The sequence below is a fragment of the Carettochelys insculpta genome, chromosome 3, assembly GCF_033958435.1.
Source record: "Carettochelys insculpta isolate YL-2023 chromosome 3, ASM3395843v1, whole genome shotgun sequence".
Classification (NCBI taxonomy): domain Eukaryota; kingdom Metazoa; phylum Chordata; order Testudines; family Carettochelyidae; genus Carettochelys; species Carettochelys insculpta.
Window position 1 is genome coordinate 49412810 of NC_134139.1, and position 17418 is coordinate 49430227.

Below are 17418 nucleotides of genomic sequence, written 5' to 3' on the forward strand. Positions count from 1 at the left end.
GTTTCTTGTTAGGTTTTCAAATGTTCACCATTTATCGAAAATAATCAGGAGTTTGGCTTTTTGTTTTGTTTTGTTTTGGTTTTGTTTGTTTGTTTTAAACTTTGCAATTGTAGCATCAAGAGCCACAATAATGTCTTTAAAGAGCTGCAGGTTGCAGACCCTTGACATTACGGAAGACCAAACTTAAGGCTTATTCCGACAACTAGCAGAGCTCTTTGAATCTTTAAAGGTAACCAACAATTATAAAATGTGAAATTCAAACACCTTGACTTGCATGGTAAGATCGTTGGGGCAGTAACCACCTTTCTTGTTATGTGTGTACAGTGCCTAACATGGCAGAGCACTGACTACATCTGATAGGTGGTAACATAATTTAAATATAACAACTGTTTAGCCCAGTAAACCAAATTACTTTCAAGCAGCCAAAAGCCTGAGGCAAAACTGGCACATTAGGAATGCGTTAGCAGCTCCTGGGCTCTCATCTGAGCAACATTTCTCTGGGTTCTGTTCCCAGCTTTGTGGCAAAGGCTCACTGAGTTACGCTGGGCAAATCACTTAACCAGATTATGCTCCAAGTATCAGAGAGGTAGCTGTGTTAGTCTGTCGCTTCTTGTGGCACCTTAGAAGGTGCCACAAGACTTCTTGTTGTTCTCAAGGTTATGCTCCAGTTTCTCTATCTGTGAAATAAGAATATGCACATCACAAAAGGGTAAGGCTGACTGAAAACCCATTGAAATGAATGGCAGCCCTCCCATTGATTTCAATAGGCTTGGAATCAAACTTTTAGCAGGTATTTAGTTTGTACCTTCAAAGGGTAGTATTAGAGCTAAGTATTATTTTTTTCAGATATAGGAAGGTATGGGAGTTGATTACCATTAAAAAGTCAGCATTTTGCAGCACTTATCACACACAACAGCCTATAAGATACCATAGTTCTTTGCTATATTTAGAATAGGAAAAACTAGAAACTATGTCGCTGTGGCCTGGCTTATTAATATTCACAAATACTATGTATATGTTAAATCTTTTCACTTGGATATGAAACTGCTGAATCAACTGAGGCTTAATCAAAATGGTGCACTTTTAGCAACAGATATGTAAAATGTATAATTATTATAGGTGTGGAAAGCTCTTGGCTCTTGGGCTTAGAAGAGCTAAGAGGGGATAGGACAGATGTTGTGGGCAAGAAGTGTCTCCTCCTCAGTTCCCTGCAAGTAAAATCCTAAGCCTTCAATGAGCTAAATAAATAATTGGCCATAGAGCTAAAATAGAAGCATCTCTGTCTAATCCCACACTGGAAACTAATTCTGGTTTCACAGCCAACAGAGTAACAGTACACTGACTTCGGTGGAATTGCACCTGAGTACTACTGCAGCAACTGAGATCACAACCAAGCCCTTAGTCTTTATGTTCAGCTCTTGAGGCAAAGCTCAGAGGTACTGCTGTAATGTAATAAATCTTTAGCTACAACCCCAAAGCTTACCAGACAGCTGTTACACTGTAAACAAGGGCTAGCAGCACATTAGGGCTTAAAATATTTTGAACACATTAAAGTGCTAGTGGACATTAGCTCATACCACCTGTTAAGCTATTTTGAAACCACCATCAGAGGTCCCTTGCCAACTTCCTCCTGTCCTGATTTATTTTGGTTCACCTCAAGGACCAGCAGAAGCACATTAGTGTTTTTATAAACTAACCCCACCTGTCAAGATGAAATGTTTAATGCTGTGTCTTCTAGTTGACTCCAGCTTTTCAGACTATTCATTCCTCCTCCTCCTCCACTTTCACCAGCAGTTTCTTTGTCTGATGCCTAGCTGTTGGAAATTGAGTTGTCAAAGGTTACAATCCTCTGGCGCAAGTAAGGACCACCCAGTGCAGTGACATTGGTATGCATTAACTCTGTATGGTGGAAAATGTAAAAAGGTCCCTCCAGGCCAGCTACAAGTGCTAGAGGATCTCTCAGTGGCTAGGAACCATGGTAGGAGACCCTGGAGGCACACCCGGGCAGGCTAGAAAAGAGAAAGGATATAGCCAATTGGTCCACTGTCCAAATCCACTATGTAGAGAATGATCTGGCTCCAGGGAAGGACTGTCCATCCCTTTATCATCCGTGGAACACTATCCAAATACATTTGCTCATGATTTCCTTAGAGGAGACAACGTATCTTGACTAAATATAGCCAATGAGCTGTGATCTGAGGTAAACAGAGTCATCCCTAGTCAGTTAGAAGAGAGACCTCCGTGGAGCAAGAATGTGTCACACAAAATGGTGTTAATAGTTTGGGAACTGCGATTCTTCTCTGGAGCACTGTTGTGTTCTCATCATGGGGATGCTATGCTGTTTCATGGCTGAAATACAATATCAAGTTCCTACATATTTTCAGCATTCTAAAACACCCATCATCTCTAAGTGCTTGTTATTAACAATCCATCAAATGCAACAGTAGATGTATTAGTCCCACTGTGCTGTGGAAATTCTAACTCATTTAATTACTTCCTGCCTAGCTACAAGTTTCCATAATTGCAATTGCTGAAATTATTCTTTTCTTTTGAATTTTAAAATATTGGTGCATTAGCTTTCTGGTGCAGAACTGCTGCTGTATCATAACAGAGATGTGGCTGGATGTTAGTGATTGGTTTAGTGAGCTCTGTTCACACAGCCTGTAAAATGTTTGCAGTGAAAGGAGCTGTGTAAATGTAAAGCATTCATTAAAGCAATCCACTTCACTCCACTATTGTTTAAAGAGGAGAGAGTTGTGGAGCCATTTATTCATATTTCAGAGCTTAAACTGCCTGTTAGGTGTTATGTATGTGTCTGTATTCGGGGCTATATACAATACATTTTTCACTGGTGACGTTAGAGGCAATCCTACAGAAATTCATAATTTGTACTGTTGTTTATATCACCCAATATATGAAATACTTCAAAGTAAAACAGGCCTAAATCTATCATAAATGTAATCATAGAATACTAGAACTAGCTAGGAGGGACCTTGAAAGGTCATCGAGTCAAGCCCCCTGCCCTCATGGCAGGACCAAATACTGTCTAGACCATCCCTGATAGACATTTATCTAACCTGCTCTTAAATATCTCCAGAGATGGAGATTCCACAACCTCCCTTGGCATTTTATTCCAGTGTTTGACCACCCTGACAGTTAGGAACTTTTTCCTAATGTCCAACCTAAACCTCCCTTGCTGCAGTTTAATCCCATTGCTTCTTGATCTATCCTCAGAGGCCAAGAAGAACAAGCTTTCTCCCTCCTCCTTACGACAAACTTTTAGATACCTGAAAACCACTATCATGCCCCCCCCCAATCAATAATGGTAGAGTGTTCAAATGCATGTATTTTAAGGTGTACTGTGTCTGCTTCAGGATGACTACACCCATCTTCCCCTCTGATGGTCCACCACAGACACCCACTGTAACTAGAGACTTCCAACCTCCAGTCACGCCTTCTCTTAGGTGGAGAGCCTATGTCTGTGTTCTCCCAACTAGGATTTTCTAAACTGCACAGTTCCTTGCCTGCATAGTGATATCTCCAGCAAGCCAGACTGCCTAAACAGAACTGTGTCTGTGCTTTTCATTTTACTCTCTCCCCAGAGGCTAGCATCACTGCCCACAATTAATCACACAGCTCTTTCTAAACACATTTATTCTCAGGGTGAAAGCACTGCAGAGAAAACACATTACAACAACAAGGCTACGTCTACACGTGCAGCCAACATCGAAATAGCTTATTTTGATGTTGCGACATCGAAATAGTCTATTTCGTTGAATAACGTCTACACGTCCGCCAGGGCCGGCAACGTCGATGTTCAACTTCGACGTTGCTCAGCCCAACATCGAAATAGGCGCAGCGAGGGAACGTCTACACGTCAAAGTAGCACACATCGAAATAGGGATGCCAGGCACAGCTGCAGACAGGGTCACAGGGCGGACTCAACAGCCAGCCGCTCCCTTAAAGGGCCCCTCCCAGACACAGTTGCACTAAACAACACAAGATCCACAGAGCTGACAACTGGTTGCAGACCCTGTGCCTGCAGCATAGATCCCCAGCTGCCGCAGCAGCAGCCAGAAGCCCTGGGCTAAGGGCTGCTGCCCACGGTGACCATAGAGCCCCGCAGGGGCTGGAGAGAGAGCATCTCTCAACCCCCCCAGCTGATGGCCGCCATGGAGGACCCAGCAATTTCGACGTTGCGGGACGCGGATCGTCTACACGGTCCCTACTTCGACGTTGAACGTCGAAGTAGGGCGCTATTCCTGTCTCCTCATGAGGTTAGCGACTTCGACGTCTCGCCGCCTAACGTCGAAGTTAACTTCGAAATAGCGCCTGACGCGTGTAGACGCGACGGGCGCTATTTCGAAGTTGGTGCCGCTACTTCGAAGTAGCGTGCACGTGTAGACGCAGCTCAAATGTTCCTAAACCAATGTTAAAGTTTTATTCATTTTATATTCATATTTTAGGTTTAATAATGTAGCAATACAAGGTAACATATTAATACATTTAGCATTTTATTAATTTTTATTAATTAAGTTATTTAATTAAATATGCATCCCTTTGTTTTAAAATTTAGTAAGTTCAGTAAATAAAAAAAATTGGTACTGTGTCTATGTTAATAAAATTAAATAAATGTTAAAGCTAAAGTCTTAACTGTTTAATTTACAATGTCTTTTGCTTTGCCCAATATAAAATATTGTGGTACAATACTTTTCTTTAAAAGTCCTTGTAAAGATTGTGTTTACTTGTAAAAATGGTACGTCTGTGTCAAAATAGAGGTGTAAAGATTATCCTCAAAGCCAAATGGCCAAAAAAGGAGGGGAAAAGCATGGGTGAAAACAAACTTAACAGCATCTAAAAACCCCCCATCACTATATACCCAAAGTCAAAAAGTAATCAAACTGGCAAATTAACAACTCTAAAGCATAAAGCAGGCACCCCTAAACACAAAATAAGCCTTTCAAAAATGTTTTAAAAATAATTAGCATTAAAAAAATAACACCCTGTTCACAAACTAACAGCCACATCCATAAACTTCAACCAATATATATATATAAAAGCAGGGTGCTTTGCCATAAAACTTTGGGTTTGTCTTGCCACCAGCTACAGGACAGCATCAGATTACGACTGACAAGGCCCTGCTCCCCCTCTGTGATCGATCTAGCTGACCACTAGATTGATCCAGACTCTAAATTGGTAACTATAACATCATCCAGCAAGACTGTGTGCACAGTGTCTGTATATATAAGTAACTAAAAAGCTTATGATACTGTTGTATTCTCAACAAATCCATCATATTGCCTTTTCCCCTATAAAAAAAATCTTGTGTGCTTTGTTTAAGCATGACACCAAAACTGACAGATTTCCAGAGATCACCCAGTAGTTTTATGGGGCCCAAGTACTCAAATTCTTCCAACCTTTCTGGAAGGCCCTCTTTGCTCACTTGGAACCAAAGGTTATATCTGTTTTTTGGATCAGAAGGTAGGTCCTGGGTCCTTTTAAATGTACACTATGTATCCAGAAGTCCTTCCTTGGTCTGTTGGTTTCTGGAGAATCTAGTCTGGCCTCACATATGCCAGCCTCCTCAGCTGGTTTGTAAAGCCCAGCTTGACAAAGCCCTGCCTGGCTGATTTAATTGGGGTCTGTCCTGGGTTGCATAATGGGACTTGAAGTTAGAGCTGATTGGAATTTTATCTCTGAAACTTTGTAAAAAAAATAAAATTAACACCCTTGTGCCAATTTGTAAAAGCAACTATTTCATTTCCAACAGTTACTGTATTTGACCTTGTCTCTGATCAACTCCTTCCCTCAATTATTTAAAGAAATTAAGGTTAATGAATTCATGGTCCTGGAAACTAGAAGCTTATTTCTATAAGAGATAGCAGCATGGCCTTCCCATATACAGTAAAACTCCAGTAGTCCTGCATCCAATTGTATGGCACTCCTGATGGTCTGGCATCAAAATGGCAAGAGCCTAGTGAGTGAGCTTTGGGAAAAAAATGAGTCACCAGTCGGCAGCAGCAGCTGCTTTACAGTATGTACAATAAAAAGGATAAAAAAGGGTTAAAAAACTAAACCATTACAGTATACTGTATACAGTATGTACAATAAAAAGGATTAAAACATTTCATATATGGTGTGTGTGTGTGTATATATATATAAAATCATCTTGTAATACCTCCTGATAGTCTGCAATAGCCAATAATCCGGCACCACGTAGGTCCCAAAGGTTCCGGATTATCGGAAGTCTACTGTACCCCCTTTTCAGTGTGCCCTGTCATTTAATTAGAAGACCCATTTTTTAGGTGAGTTTATACCCTGAGGCAGTCAGTTCTCAATCTAATTGCTAAAACTGGTACCAAGAGGTTCAAAGCACATCTGGAGGCTTGGCTGTGGGTACCTGTCTGCTAGGAATTGGACTTTAAACCTATAACACACATCTGAAAAGTCACCAGAGAGGTACCAGATAGTACTGGCTTTCAGTGCCTCTTGAGCTGACATGTGCTAGTCAAGCCTGTGACTGAAGGATAAAAAGCTACTATTCCTCTGAGCCATGCAATGCCCTGTTATGTAGCTGAGGAGGCTGGAAACTTTTTAAACCTCGGAAAGGCAGTGAGGCCCAGCGGATATCCATCTCTGCTACTTACTTACATGGCCCACACTCGTATCTGAACACCTCATTCTTTAACACATTTACCCTCAAAAGTCTTCTGTGAGGTTAGGAAGTAATATTGTCCCTGTGTTACCGACAAGGAGCACAGACCCAAAGAATGGTCGATAGAGACTAAGGATAACATTTTCAGAAGAACATCTGCAGCGAAAGAGCTTAAATCCTATTGCCTTTGGGACCCTTGGTTTCCAACATGTCTAAGTCACTTCTGAAAATAGGACTTCAGCTTCTAAGTCACTTATGTACATTTAAAAAATTGACCCTCAGTCACTTTCCCAAGGACACACCGGGCAGCTGAGGCAGAGCAGAAAACCGAATCCATATGTCCCAAGGGTGAGGCTAGTGCCTTAACAGCTGGATCTGAGTAGGGCATTACTCTGGAGACCTGGATTCTATTTCCACCTCTGCCACTGGCCTGGACAAAGTGCTTCCTCGTCTGTTTTTCCTTATTTGCCCTCTCTACTTTTGGTTGCTGATTGTAGGCACCTCAGGACAAGGATTGTTTGCATAGTGATTCATGCAACACAGAAAACCACATAAGGGGTCCTCCAGTCTATGTTTTCTTTAGCAATGGACTGCATTTAAATATGCTTTTAGCTGCATGTATGCATGTGGGGACGGACCAGGCAGCTGAACACAGATCCACACGGACTTCAAAACATCCCCACATTCACCTGGCTCCTGCTCTTCTAATCCCCACTGGCTTTCACTGCTATGGCAATTATGAGAATTCCTGTTCACTTTTCAAATAATTAGCTGTCAGAATGCATGCAGGCAGCAGCACCAGCTGCTGCTACCTTTGTTCACCCCAGCTGCTGTATGAAGCAACGTCACATATCCCAGTCAGGAGTACTGAAGCCCCGAAGCAATGATTATTTCCACCCCACTTCCAGCCAGCAGGTGCTGTTCCACTTGTTTACGGAACTGTAAAGGATTTTCAGCAGAAGGTGATGCTGGTTTCACAGGAGGGAGAGAAGAAGCAGAAGTGCAGAAAGCAAAGAGAACGAGAGCTACAATTATTCTTTGCGTTAAAAATATTAATTTGGTAGGGATCAGAAAAGGAATTGTGGGCATCCTATGTGGCTCTTCCAATTATACAGCAGGCTTGTTCTGTGCATCAAAGGGGGTCTATGCCTGTTTACATGCTATCGGGGTAGTTAGCTAATAGAACTTCCCAAAGCATGCCCTACTTACATGGTGTTCAATTTTTTTTTCCTGGAGACCCAGTTGAAGATTTGTTCGTACCTGTGACCCAGTGGAGCTGGGGATGAGGGTTTTGGGATATGGAAGTGTGTTTTGGGCTGGGGCAGAGGGTTGGGTTGGGTTGTAGGGGTGAGGAATGTGGGGTGAGGTCAGGAATGAGGGGTTTGGGGTGTTGGAGGAGGGTGGGGGTGTAGGCTTTGGGGTAGGACCAAGGATAAAAGGTATGGACTGAAGACAGGAGCTCTAAGTTAGGTGGTGGCTCTGAACTGGGGTAGGAGGCTGGAGTGCAAGGAGGGTGAAGAGTCTGGGAGGGGGTGTGGGTCCTGTGGTGGAACCAGGAATGAGGGGTCAGGTATAGGACAGGAGTTTCAGGGGATCAAGACTGGGGCATGGGCTGGTAGTGCAGATATATATCTAATGGCTCCCAGTCAGCCAGACAGTGGGGGTGCAGAGGCAGGTTTCCTGCTGGACTGTGTTGCACCCCAGAAGTGGCCAACACAAGATCTAGCTCTTTAGCAAAGGCACCAGACCAGATCTTGCCCACAGGCACCACCCTCAGCTCCTACTGGCCGGGGAGTGGGGGCAGAATGTGAAACACTGTTGTCTTCTGCCGAGGAGCCAGACCTGCTGCTGGCTGCTTTGGGGGCAAATGGTGTCAGAACCTGTAGGGAGTCCCCAGTGGTTTTGACCCTCTGCCGGGTCACACCCATCCCTACTTTATTAGTGTTCCGTATGCAAAGCAATAGGTGAGTGTTACATTTTGTGGACCTGGAGAGTAGCTCTGTGTAAGCACAAATCTTCCCTCGTCAACAGAAGTTGTCCCAATTAAAAAAAAAATACCTCATTCACCTTGTCTCCCTAACACCCTGGGACTGACACAGCTACAGAAACATGGCATACAACACTTTGAAGACGGCAGACAATAGGCCAGATTTTTAGCTGGTGTAAATCAGTGCAGTTCCATTGACTGTGGTGGAGCAACACCAAATTTACACCTTTTAAGAATCGGGCCCAACATTTCTGCCCCGCTAAGGGGTTGAACAATTTTGAATGTTGGGAAGGACAGAGGGAAGAGGGAAAAAAAACAACAACAACAAAAAACAAACTATAGAAAATGTGTCTGGTGTCTCTTTGGGCAGCCAGTTTCCCTCCTCATTTGTTCTGGTTGTTGAAGACCTGGCTAGCAAGACAGCAGGCTCTGCTCTGTTCTGACCAGAATAGGTCAGAACAACTCCACTGACTGACACCAATGGAACTAAGAGCAATCAGGCTGGACAGGGAAGACAGTGCTCAGTGCATCTCAGCGTGCAGCAATAGGCTCATGGTGCCCTTCTACCAATCTCTCAAAAAACTAGGTTCTGCAATGTATAAGCCCGGAGTCAGGATCTCTTTAAATACTACCGCACCTGCAAGGTGGCAGGTTGCTGAGCACAAAGCCAAGCACAGCCTTTTTGGTGTGATGTAAAGGACATTTGGGAAGGGATAATGTTCACAGCGCTGCAGAGATGATGGCATGTGGTATCTCACATAAGGGAAGTCAGACTGCTCTTTAAATGCCAGAGGCAATGCCAAAAATCATCATTGCAAATTAAGGGACCAAGTTGTCTACGCCTGTAAACTCGAGCACTGTGCAATATCCTGACACAGGTGGCAGTCTATTCTCTCAACCTTGTCCTTGTTACTCCAAGGCAGCAGCACACAGCTAATGTACTGTTGGCTTAGAACTACACTCACTGCCGCTGTGCAGCAGGGGCCTGATACTGGTTCCATTAAAACCAAAGGGATTTTTGCTTTTAATTTCAACAGGAGGAGAGTATCAGGCCCCTCCATAGAAATTACTGGGGCACATACAGATTACTGGGCTGCCACTTCCATTAATCCTGATAATGGCAGCACTAATGAATCAAGAGCTGAGATTTGGATTTTGATAACCTTTCACTCCCTTCAGTCAGGAGAGCTGACAGGAAACATTTCTCATTATTTTCCAGGTCTTTTAATTTTCATGAGGTCGTTGGAGCCCTGGTATCCCATTTGCACAGCCTGCAACATGTGCAGAGAGACTCTGCAAAGACAGCAGAGACAGATGAAAGGCGTATCATGGTCAGTGTTGCATGCCATTGTCATTGAGATCAACACTTTTCACTGACAACACCAGGGTGGGTTCCCTCAGCCTTTCTGTTTGAAAATGGCTGAGCAAACACTGAAGCAAACTTGTCATCTATGCATATAGCATTCACAACAGCTGTGCAAGTTGTTTCCTTCTAGATCCCTATCAATATGCCCCAACCTGTGTATATTTCTTAGATGATTATAAAGTCCCCATCACTGTGATAACTAAATACGGAAATATTGTTTGGCACTTACACAGTACTTTATAGTCCAAGTACTATACAAACATTCTATATTCTAGGTTTTACTATTTACTATCCTCATATCTATACCGCATGAGTATCTATTAACAAAGAGCTAACCAACATTAGCAAATTAACTATGAAAAGTAGACAAGCTAGTGAACTGGAGCTTAGGAGTCCTGGGTCTGATTCCTATCTCTGTCACTGACCTGATGTATGACTGCAGACAAGTCACTTCACATTGTCATGCCTCCTTTTTCCTATCTCTAAAGAGTGAATAATGACACTTACCTGTCTATAATAGTCACTTTGAAACTTATGGATGAAAAGAGGTGGGCACAGGTAATTATGCTTCACATTGTCTTTGTCAGATAGACAGTAAAGGTAATTGTCCCCGTTTTACAGATCAGAAAATTGAGGCACACAGCAGCAAAGTGACTTGTCTAAAGCCACTCACCAAGCTGGCAGCAGAGCCATTACTAGAATTCAGGAATCTTTAACTTCCAAGTCTCTGATCATTCTTTAAGCCCATGCAGGAGAAACCATTTCTGCCATCATTTTTTACTCTTTCTATCCTTACTGTATTCCTCATTCCTCTCCCTCCTAGTCATACAATTTATTTCATTCATCAATTTTATTTTTTCTGTCCAGTCTTTTGCAGCTAAAGACAATCTTAATAGGCAAGGCCCACTTCTTTGTACTGCTCCTAGAGCTGCTGTCTCAGACCTCCAGGGGGATCAAGAACTTAGACCACCAAAACTTTTGCCAAGGGACTTACCTCTGAAGTGGTTCCTCAGGGAAAACCGGGACTATTCTACTATTACTTAATTTATTATTCCCAAGCTGAACTCCATCTCTACAGAATGTTAGCCAGACCAAAGCAAATAACGTCCAGTTAGTAATTAATCTGATTAACTCAACATATCTAATCAGAGAAAACATATAATCAAATTGTGATTTTTCTCAGAGTCTCAGATTTAGCCAGCATTTGAATGTATTCATATTTTTTACTCTAAGGATCTGATTTTTCAGGATTCAAATGTTGACCAATGTCACTCAGTTGCAAGCAGCCAGACCTGTCACAAAGTAATGTTTCTCCTCCTTGGTTGGATGAGCATGTCAGAACCCCTAACTCAAATAACTGCGTATGTTAGTTTAAAATTCGGTTTCTACAAACACTGACATTTGCCACACTGAAATAAAAAACAAATGCAAGAGGAACGTGAGCCTGAACAGGGTGAAAAAGGACAAGTGAGCATTCACCAGAACTTATGATAGCTATAAGCAGCCAGTGAGGACTTGCCCCAGAAGCAAAGGGCCTTTGCATGTAGCAACTGAGGGGTCCCCCTGTGACTTTGAGTGCTTCAGCTCACACTGAAATGAAGCAGAAATATAAAGTTCAGTATTCTCAGATGGGAAAGGCATAGCCCCTGCATTTTCCTAAGGGGTTTCCCTGTAGTTACAATTTAGCCAGTGCACCCACTATTGCTGTCTTTACAGACAAAAGCCAGACTGTTCCTGAGGATTATTTGTTTCATCACTAGCGTAAATATACTACCCCAATCTTACATTTTTCTTCCCACAGAAGAGAAAAGCAGTAACACACTATTTTACTACATTATTAAGGCATTTTCTGCTACTTTTAACACCTAAAATTTACAGCCTCTTTCATTTTCTCATTCTTACTCCCACCACCACACTGATCGATCCTGGTCCTTGTTGAGAATGGCTGAGGGCATCTCTATGCGTAGGAAAGGAATTTAATCTCCAAGCGGAGTAAATTTTGCCTTCTTTTCCAAGAGTACCAACAAAGGTGCCAATTGCAACTGTGGGTTTTCTCCAGCCTGGATACCAGTTAACAATTAAACAGTCCAGTCAGTGTCTAGACATTATAGTGATCAGTACTGCATAAATGTAGATAAATTGGATAGCCAGACCTACCAAATAAGAAGGAATTTTCTGCTCCATCATCCTGGGTCAGATCTAAACTGGTGACATACAAATGAAAGGCTACGTTACAAACCCTTTCTCCCCACCTCCTCCCCAATTTGCAGAGGAAAACTGGCAGTCACATTTACCTGTAAATTAGAACTTCATCATCAGAGCAGTTATATTGCAGCTGATACATTTTAACCCTGGGGGCTGACTTGCTCACCGTCCACTTGACCAAAGCTGAGGTAGTTGTCACCTCTGACACCAAGACAGTCCTTTCTGGTGGACCTTTTGTCTCAGCTCGATTGGACCTGCTGGAGCTAGTGATGTCAGAAAGCCTGGATTTGGGTGGGGCTGCTCGACCTGTGCCATTGCTGAGGTGAGGGAGCTGAACGATCGAGAGCTCAATGGTGGCAGTCGATTCTCCAGCAGCATTGGCTGCTATGCAGGTGAAAGTTCCATAATCCTTGGATGTAGTGATAAGGATATCTAAAGTACCATTATCATACACAGACGTCCTCGAAGAATTCCCAATGAGTCGGTCATCTGGAGCCACCCAGTGAATGATGGGGGATGGGTCTCCAATGGCTTTACATTTTAATGTGGCAGTCTGCCCTTCTAAAACCAACAACTTGTGAGTATGCTGGGTAATGAGTGGTGGCTCACAAACAAATTCCTCTTCCCGCACATACCAAAAGTATCTTCCCTTGAGGTTGGGAGGGGAAGCACAAGTTTCCATATCATCATCCCTGTCAAGCCGTCTTAACCACAGGAGCTCACAGTTACAATGCAGTGGGTTGCCCCCAAAGCTCAGAGACAGAGGTGGAGAAAATGGAGTTGCTTCTAATGGAGATATTTGGGATCTGGCAAAGATGGGGTCTGGGGGGAGCTTCTGAAGCCTGTTAGAGGTTAGATCCAATCTGGCCAATTTCTGAAGATCTGCAAATGTCCCCTCTGTAATGTAATCTATCAGGTTATGATCCAAGCTAATCTGGTGCAGGTTTACCATCTTCCTTATAGATTCCCAGGGGATGCCTTGGAGGTTATTGTAGGAAAGATCCAGGTCTTCCAATGTCAGCAGAAAATCCTCAAAGGCTTCGTCAGAGATGCTGCTCAGCTGGTTGTTGTTTATTATCAAATGCTGAAGGTTAACTAAGCCTCTCAAAATATCTTCTCCAATGCTAGGTAGCCTATTGCTATCCAAGTGCAAAGAGCGAAGGCTTTCTAGATCAGCAAAAGAATAGGGCTGAATGTAACTGATAGTATTTCTGGACAATGTGAGGTCTACAAGGCCAGACATGTTGGCGAAGTCCTGCCGGCTGATGTTAATTATGAAATTTCCCCCAAGCCGGAGTTCAACAGTCCTTCGGTCTATGTCTAGTGGTACAAAAAGGAGGCCCTTGGAGGGACACAGAGTGCCAAGTGACTCCGACAGGTTCTGACAGACACAGTATTTGGGACAAGCATTGACTGCAACTGCCATTCCAAACACCAGGATGCTACAGAGCAATTTTTCCATGGTAATTCACGCAGCAGGACCTGCAGAAAAGGAAGAATTACAACTGAGTCAGTGACTTTTCCATTAGTAGGCTTTAACTAATAGTTTCCCCAAAGCATCAACCCCATGAAACCTCTCCCCTAGTCACGTGATAGAAGCTAGGGCTAGACAACAGGGAATGGATGACTCAGATTTGCCCCATTCTGTTCATTCCCTCAAAATCATCTGACAGTGTTAACTGTCAAGAGACAGGACACTGTTTTAAATGGGTCACTGATCTCACCCAAAACAGTTGTTCTTATCTCTGAGGTATCCACTCTTCCTAACAAGGGGTGCTTATTCTGTTGTTAAACCATCAATTTATTCCCTGTAATACATTTTGCCAGATGATGATTGTGGTGTTTCATACTGAAGTGAAATAAAAGTCGTTATCCAAAAAAACCCTCATATTTACAGACCTAATGGTTTATATCTACTCATGAGTTTTGATAACTAACTGCTCTTTGGTAACAATAACAGGGTTTACAGTTAATTAGGTAGCTGGATGAGGAAATATCCTACTGTTGGGCAGTGTTTTTACTCAAAATCAGTGTGACTTCAGTGGGAATTATGAATAGTTTTCTGAGGGTAGAGTGTGCCTGTTAATAATTTTACCCCCCTGCATAATAATGTAGACTTAAATTTAGGGGTCAAATAATCAAGTTAAGAGATTAAAAATAGCTACATATTTCTTCTGCAGTTATATGATAATTATAGTGTAATTATCTGTTCATTCCCTGTGGGAAGCTAGATTAGCCCCTTCCATGGTTAAGCCCATAGGAGGCAGCTCAGGGGGAAGGTGTTTCCTTGAAAACTCACTGCATGGAGATGCCCTCCAATCCCACCAAGCCATCCCACTTGGAGGTCATCCCCCACAGAAAAGGCTGCAGAGCCTAGCTCAGCAGACCTCCAGGCATTTACAGGGCACCTGTGCTAGCTCTGACAAACCTCCCATTACCTAGACTCTCTTGTGGTTAGACCTTCTGGGCTGGGATAAGGTCTGAATTGAATAACATGTATTCTCCCAGATCTGCCCACTTTCCCATGGCAAGCCAGTCTCCATCCCCTTCTGCAGACTCTAGATCCACAGAAAGGTCTTTTGGGGGACTTATGCCCTTCTATGCAGGAAAGGAGAGAACTGCATGCATAGATTTCTCCCTTTCCCAGCATTATGCAGAGCTTGGGGGCGGGGTTGGGGACTATCTGGGCTCTGGTAATTTGGGTAAACAAAGTCAAAGATTACCATACATGTAAAAAGAGGCCCCAACACATCAGTGCCTTGAATTTAAAGTGGTACTAGAGTGTCTAATTTATACACTAACTAGAACTGTGACTTTTAGTCTAAAACACATCAGGGACTCATTTCAACTTTCTTTGTGAATCTAATCTCTCGCTCTTCTCCTGCCCTCTTTTCCCATTCATATTCTAGAACAGTCTTCCTTTCTGTCCCTTCAGTCTGTTGATGCCAGTGCCCTCTCCCAGTGCATCTTCTGTTGTCCCTGACATCCTTCTTGTGTTTCCCTGTCTCACCACTTTCACCTGTTTCTCCAACCTCATCAGCAAACATATCTTGCATTAATTCAAAGAACAAACAAAACACACAGAGATTGATTCAGAAAGGGCTAGTTTGTGCCTGAAACCACGTGCCTCTGCAGAGCAGCAAAAACAAAGCCCAGCCGTGCACGGGCCATCTAACCATTGGATCTGGGTGCACCATCCCCATACCTCCTCATCTTTTATGCTGAGTAACGTCTAGCACTGTTTTACATGTTCTGCTTTGAAGGAAGGGGTAAACCAAGCCTCAGCTAAGAAAGGAAGTTTCTACTGAAATATTTATCTAGTGTAATTCTGCTTCTACATACTCGCAAGTGGTAAATAAATCATCTGAGTCTAAAAATGGCTTGGAGAGAGAGGTCACCTCTGCATACTCTGCACATTTACACAGAACTCCACAAAGTGTTGCAATAATGAGTGCTGAGATGCCATTCACTCCTGAACAGTCAACTGACGCTGGGGATGCCTTTTCAATAAAAGCAGCTAATGATATATTTATATATATTTCATCCCATAGTTGAAAAGACCATTGCCTACTCATTTGATCATACTGCGAAGAGATCCAGTTTGGTTACTAATCTATCTCTGCCATTGTACACCAAAGCCTGTCACACGGATGAATGTATTCCAACTCTTGCTTTGAGAAACGGCTCCTGTTCCCATGACAGTCAATGAGAACTAAAGCCTAGGGCCATTTTGTTATTGGAGGGCTCCTTTCATTGTTTGTGTAACAGGACTCACATTCTGGCCACTTGGATGCTGCAGTGCTGGGAGCTCATCGCCAAATTATTAACCAGATTAAGTATGTTCTGACTATTCTGTATCTATGGAGATTTTATTCTGCTCATCACCATGGCATCTGAATACCCAAGTTCCTCCTTAAATTGTTCCTGCAGCTTCATTTGGTACAGATTCTTCCACCCTACTTTGTAGTACAGTATTCATCCACAATGAAAAAAAAAAAAAAACTTTGCTGTGCTCTGCACAGAGGTGGCTGCATTTCACTAACAGGAAAATAGAATTCTCATACATTCTCTAATCAGGTATGCAAATCAGGAGAGAGAAAGGAGCAATATAAATTTAAACTACTCTATGTGCTCGGCTGTACACAGTAGGGCATTCTATACACAATGCGGAGGTGGGGCTGGGATATCTTTCTTTATTAATTATGGGACTAACTGGGACTGTTAGCCTTCATATGCTATTATTTTATGGTTCGGGGTGTAGGTGGCAGGGGGCAGAGAATTGGAACATCAGTGACTGCAGAGCTTTATAAACCTGTCAGTGAAGGTTTCTTGATTTTGGTTTTAAAAGTACTCTGTCATTCTGATCAACATAGTAAATAAGGAACTAACTGCTAAAAAATGTTTGTTGAGGTTTAACAACCAGATTACTGATGCAAAGCTATAGCACAGTTAGCAAAGCTCCATAAATATCCCTTTATATTATCATCCATCAGTAGTTTTCTACAGACAATGAGCTTTTTGAGTCTAAATTGTAATTGTGCTGTGCAGCCTTAATTTTGTATGTTGCCCTGTAAGTTGGGATAATAAAATAAAAAGCAGCTTTAGAACAATTTTGGAGAAAGATCAACACAGTTAATTATAAATAGGCCCTTCCCCAGCTTCTCTCCTTCCCCACATCACCTATTCCAAAACATATATTTGGGAATTCAAATGCATGCCTAGGAGCAGTGTCTCTCCCTTAAGCATCCCACTTACCTAACCACTATTTTTTTTTTCTGGATGCTGTTAAATATCACAGCAATTGTGAGAGATGGTCAACTGTGAGCATCAGAGTGAAAATGGTGCAAAAGCAGGGGTAGGAACAGAACTTAATTATTGGAAAGAGGCATTGGTACACGGAAAGGAGGCTGTTAAATAGGAGTTTCTAAATGGCAAAGCAAACCCCAATAGGGAAACCATCTGTGGAAGATATGACAGCTCATCTGCAGTGCGTATGTGAGACAGAAAGCTAATGCTTTACCGGCAGAAGGATCAATAGCATCCTTAATGTGGCAGCTGTCATTGTGACTGTAGTACACATTTGGAAGTATGACTGGTTAGTTATCATCAGTGGAAAGTTCCAGCTATTGTGATGTATCACCAGCATTGGTATTTTGGTACCACAGACTTCCTCATGATGCCTTAGGGCCCATTTATGTCATTTAT

The 17418-nt window shown here is 42.7% G+C and overlaps 1 protein-coding gene across 1 annotated transcript in view; it reads right to left on the reverse strand.

Annotated features, from left to right (window-relative positions):
* LRFN2 (leucine rich repeat and fibronectin type III domain containing 2) overlaps positions 1–13675 on the reverse strand; it is a 64549-nt gene extending 50874 nt beyond the window's left edge. Inside the window, exon 1 of the mRNA XM_074988563.1 lies at positions 12303–13675. Within this exon, the coding sequence (XP_074844664.1) occupies positions 12303–13675 (1373 nt within the window). The remainder of the gene's footprint in view (positions 1–12302) is intronic.
* Positions 13676–17418: the final 3743 nt, after the last annotated feature.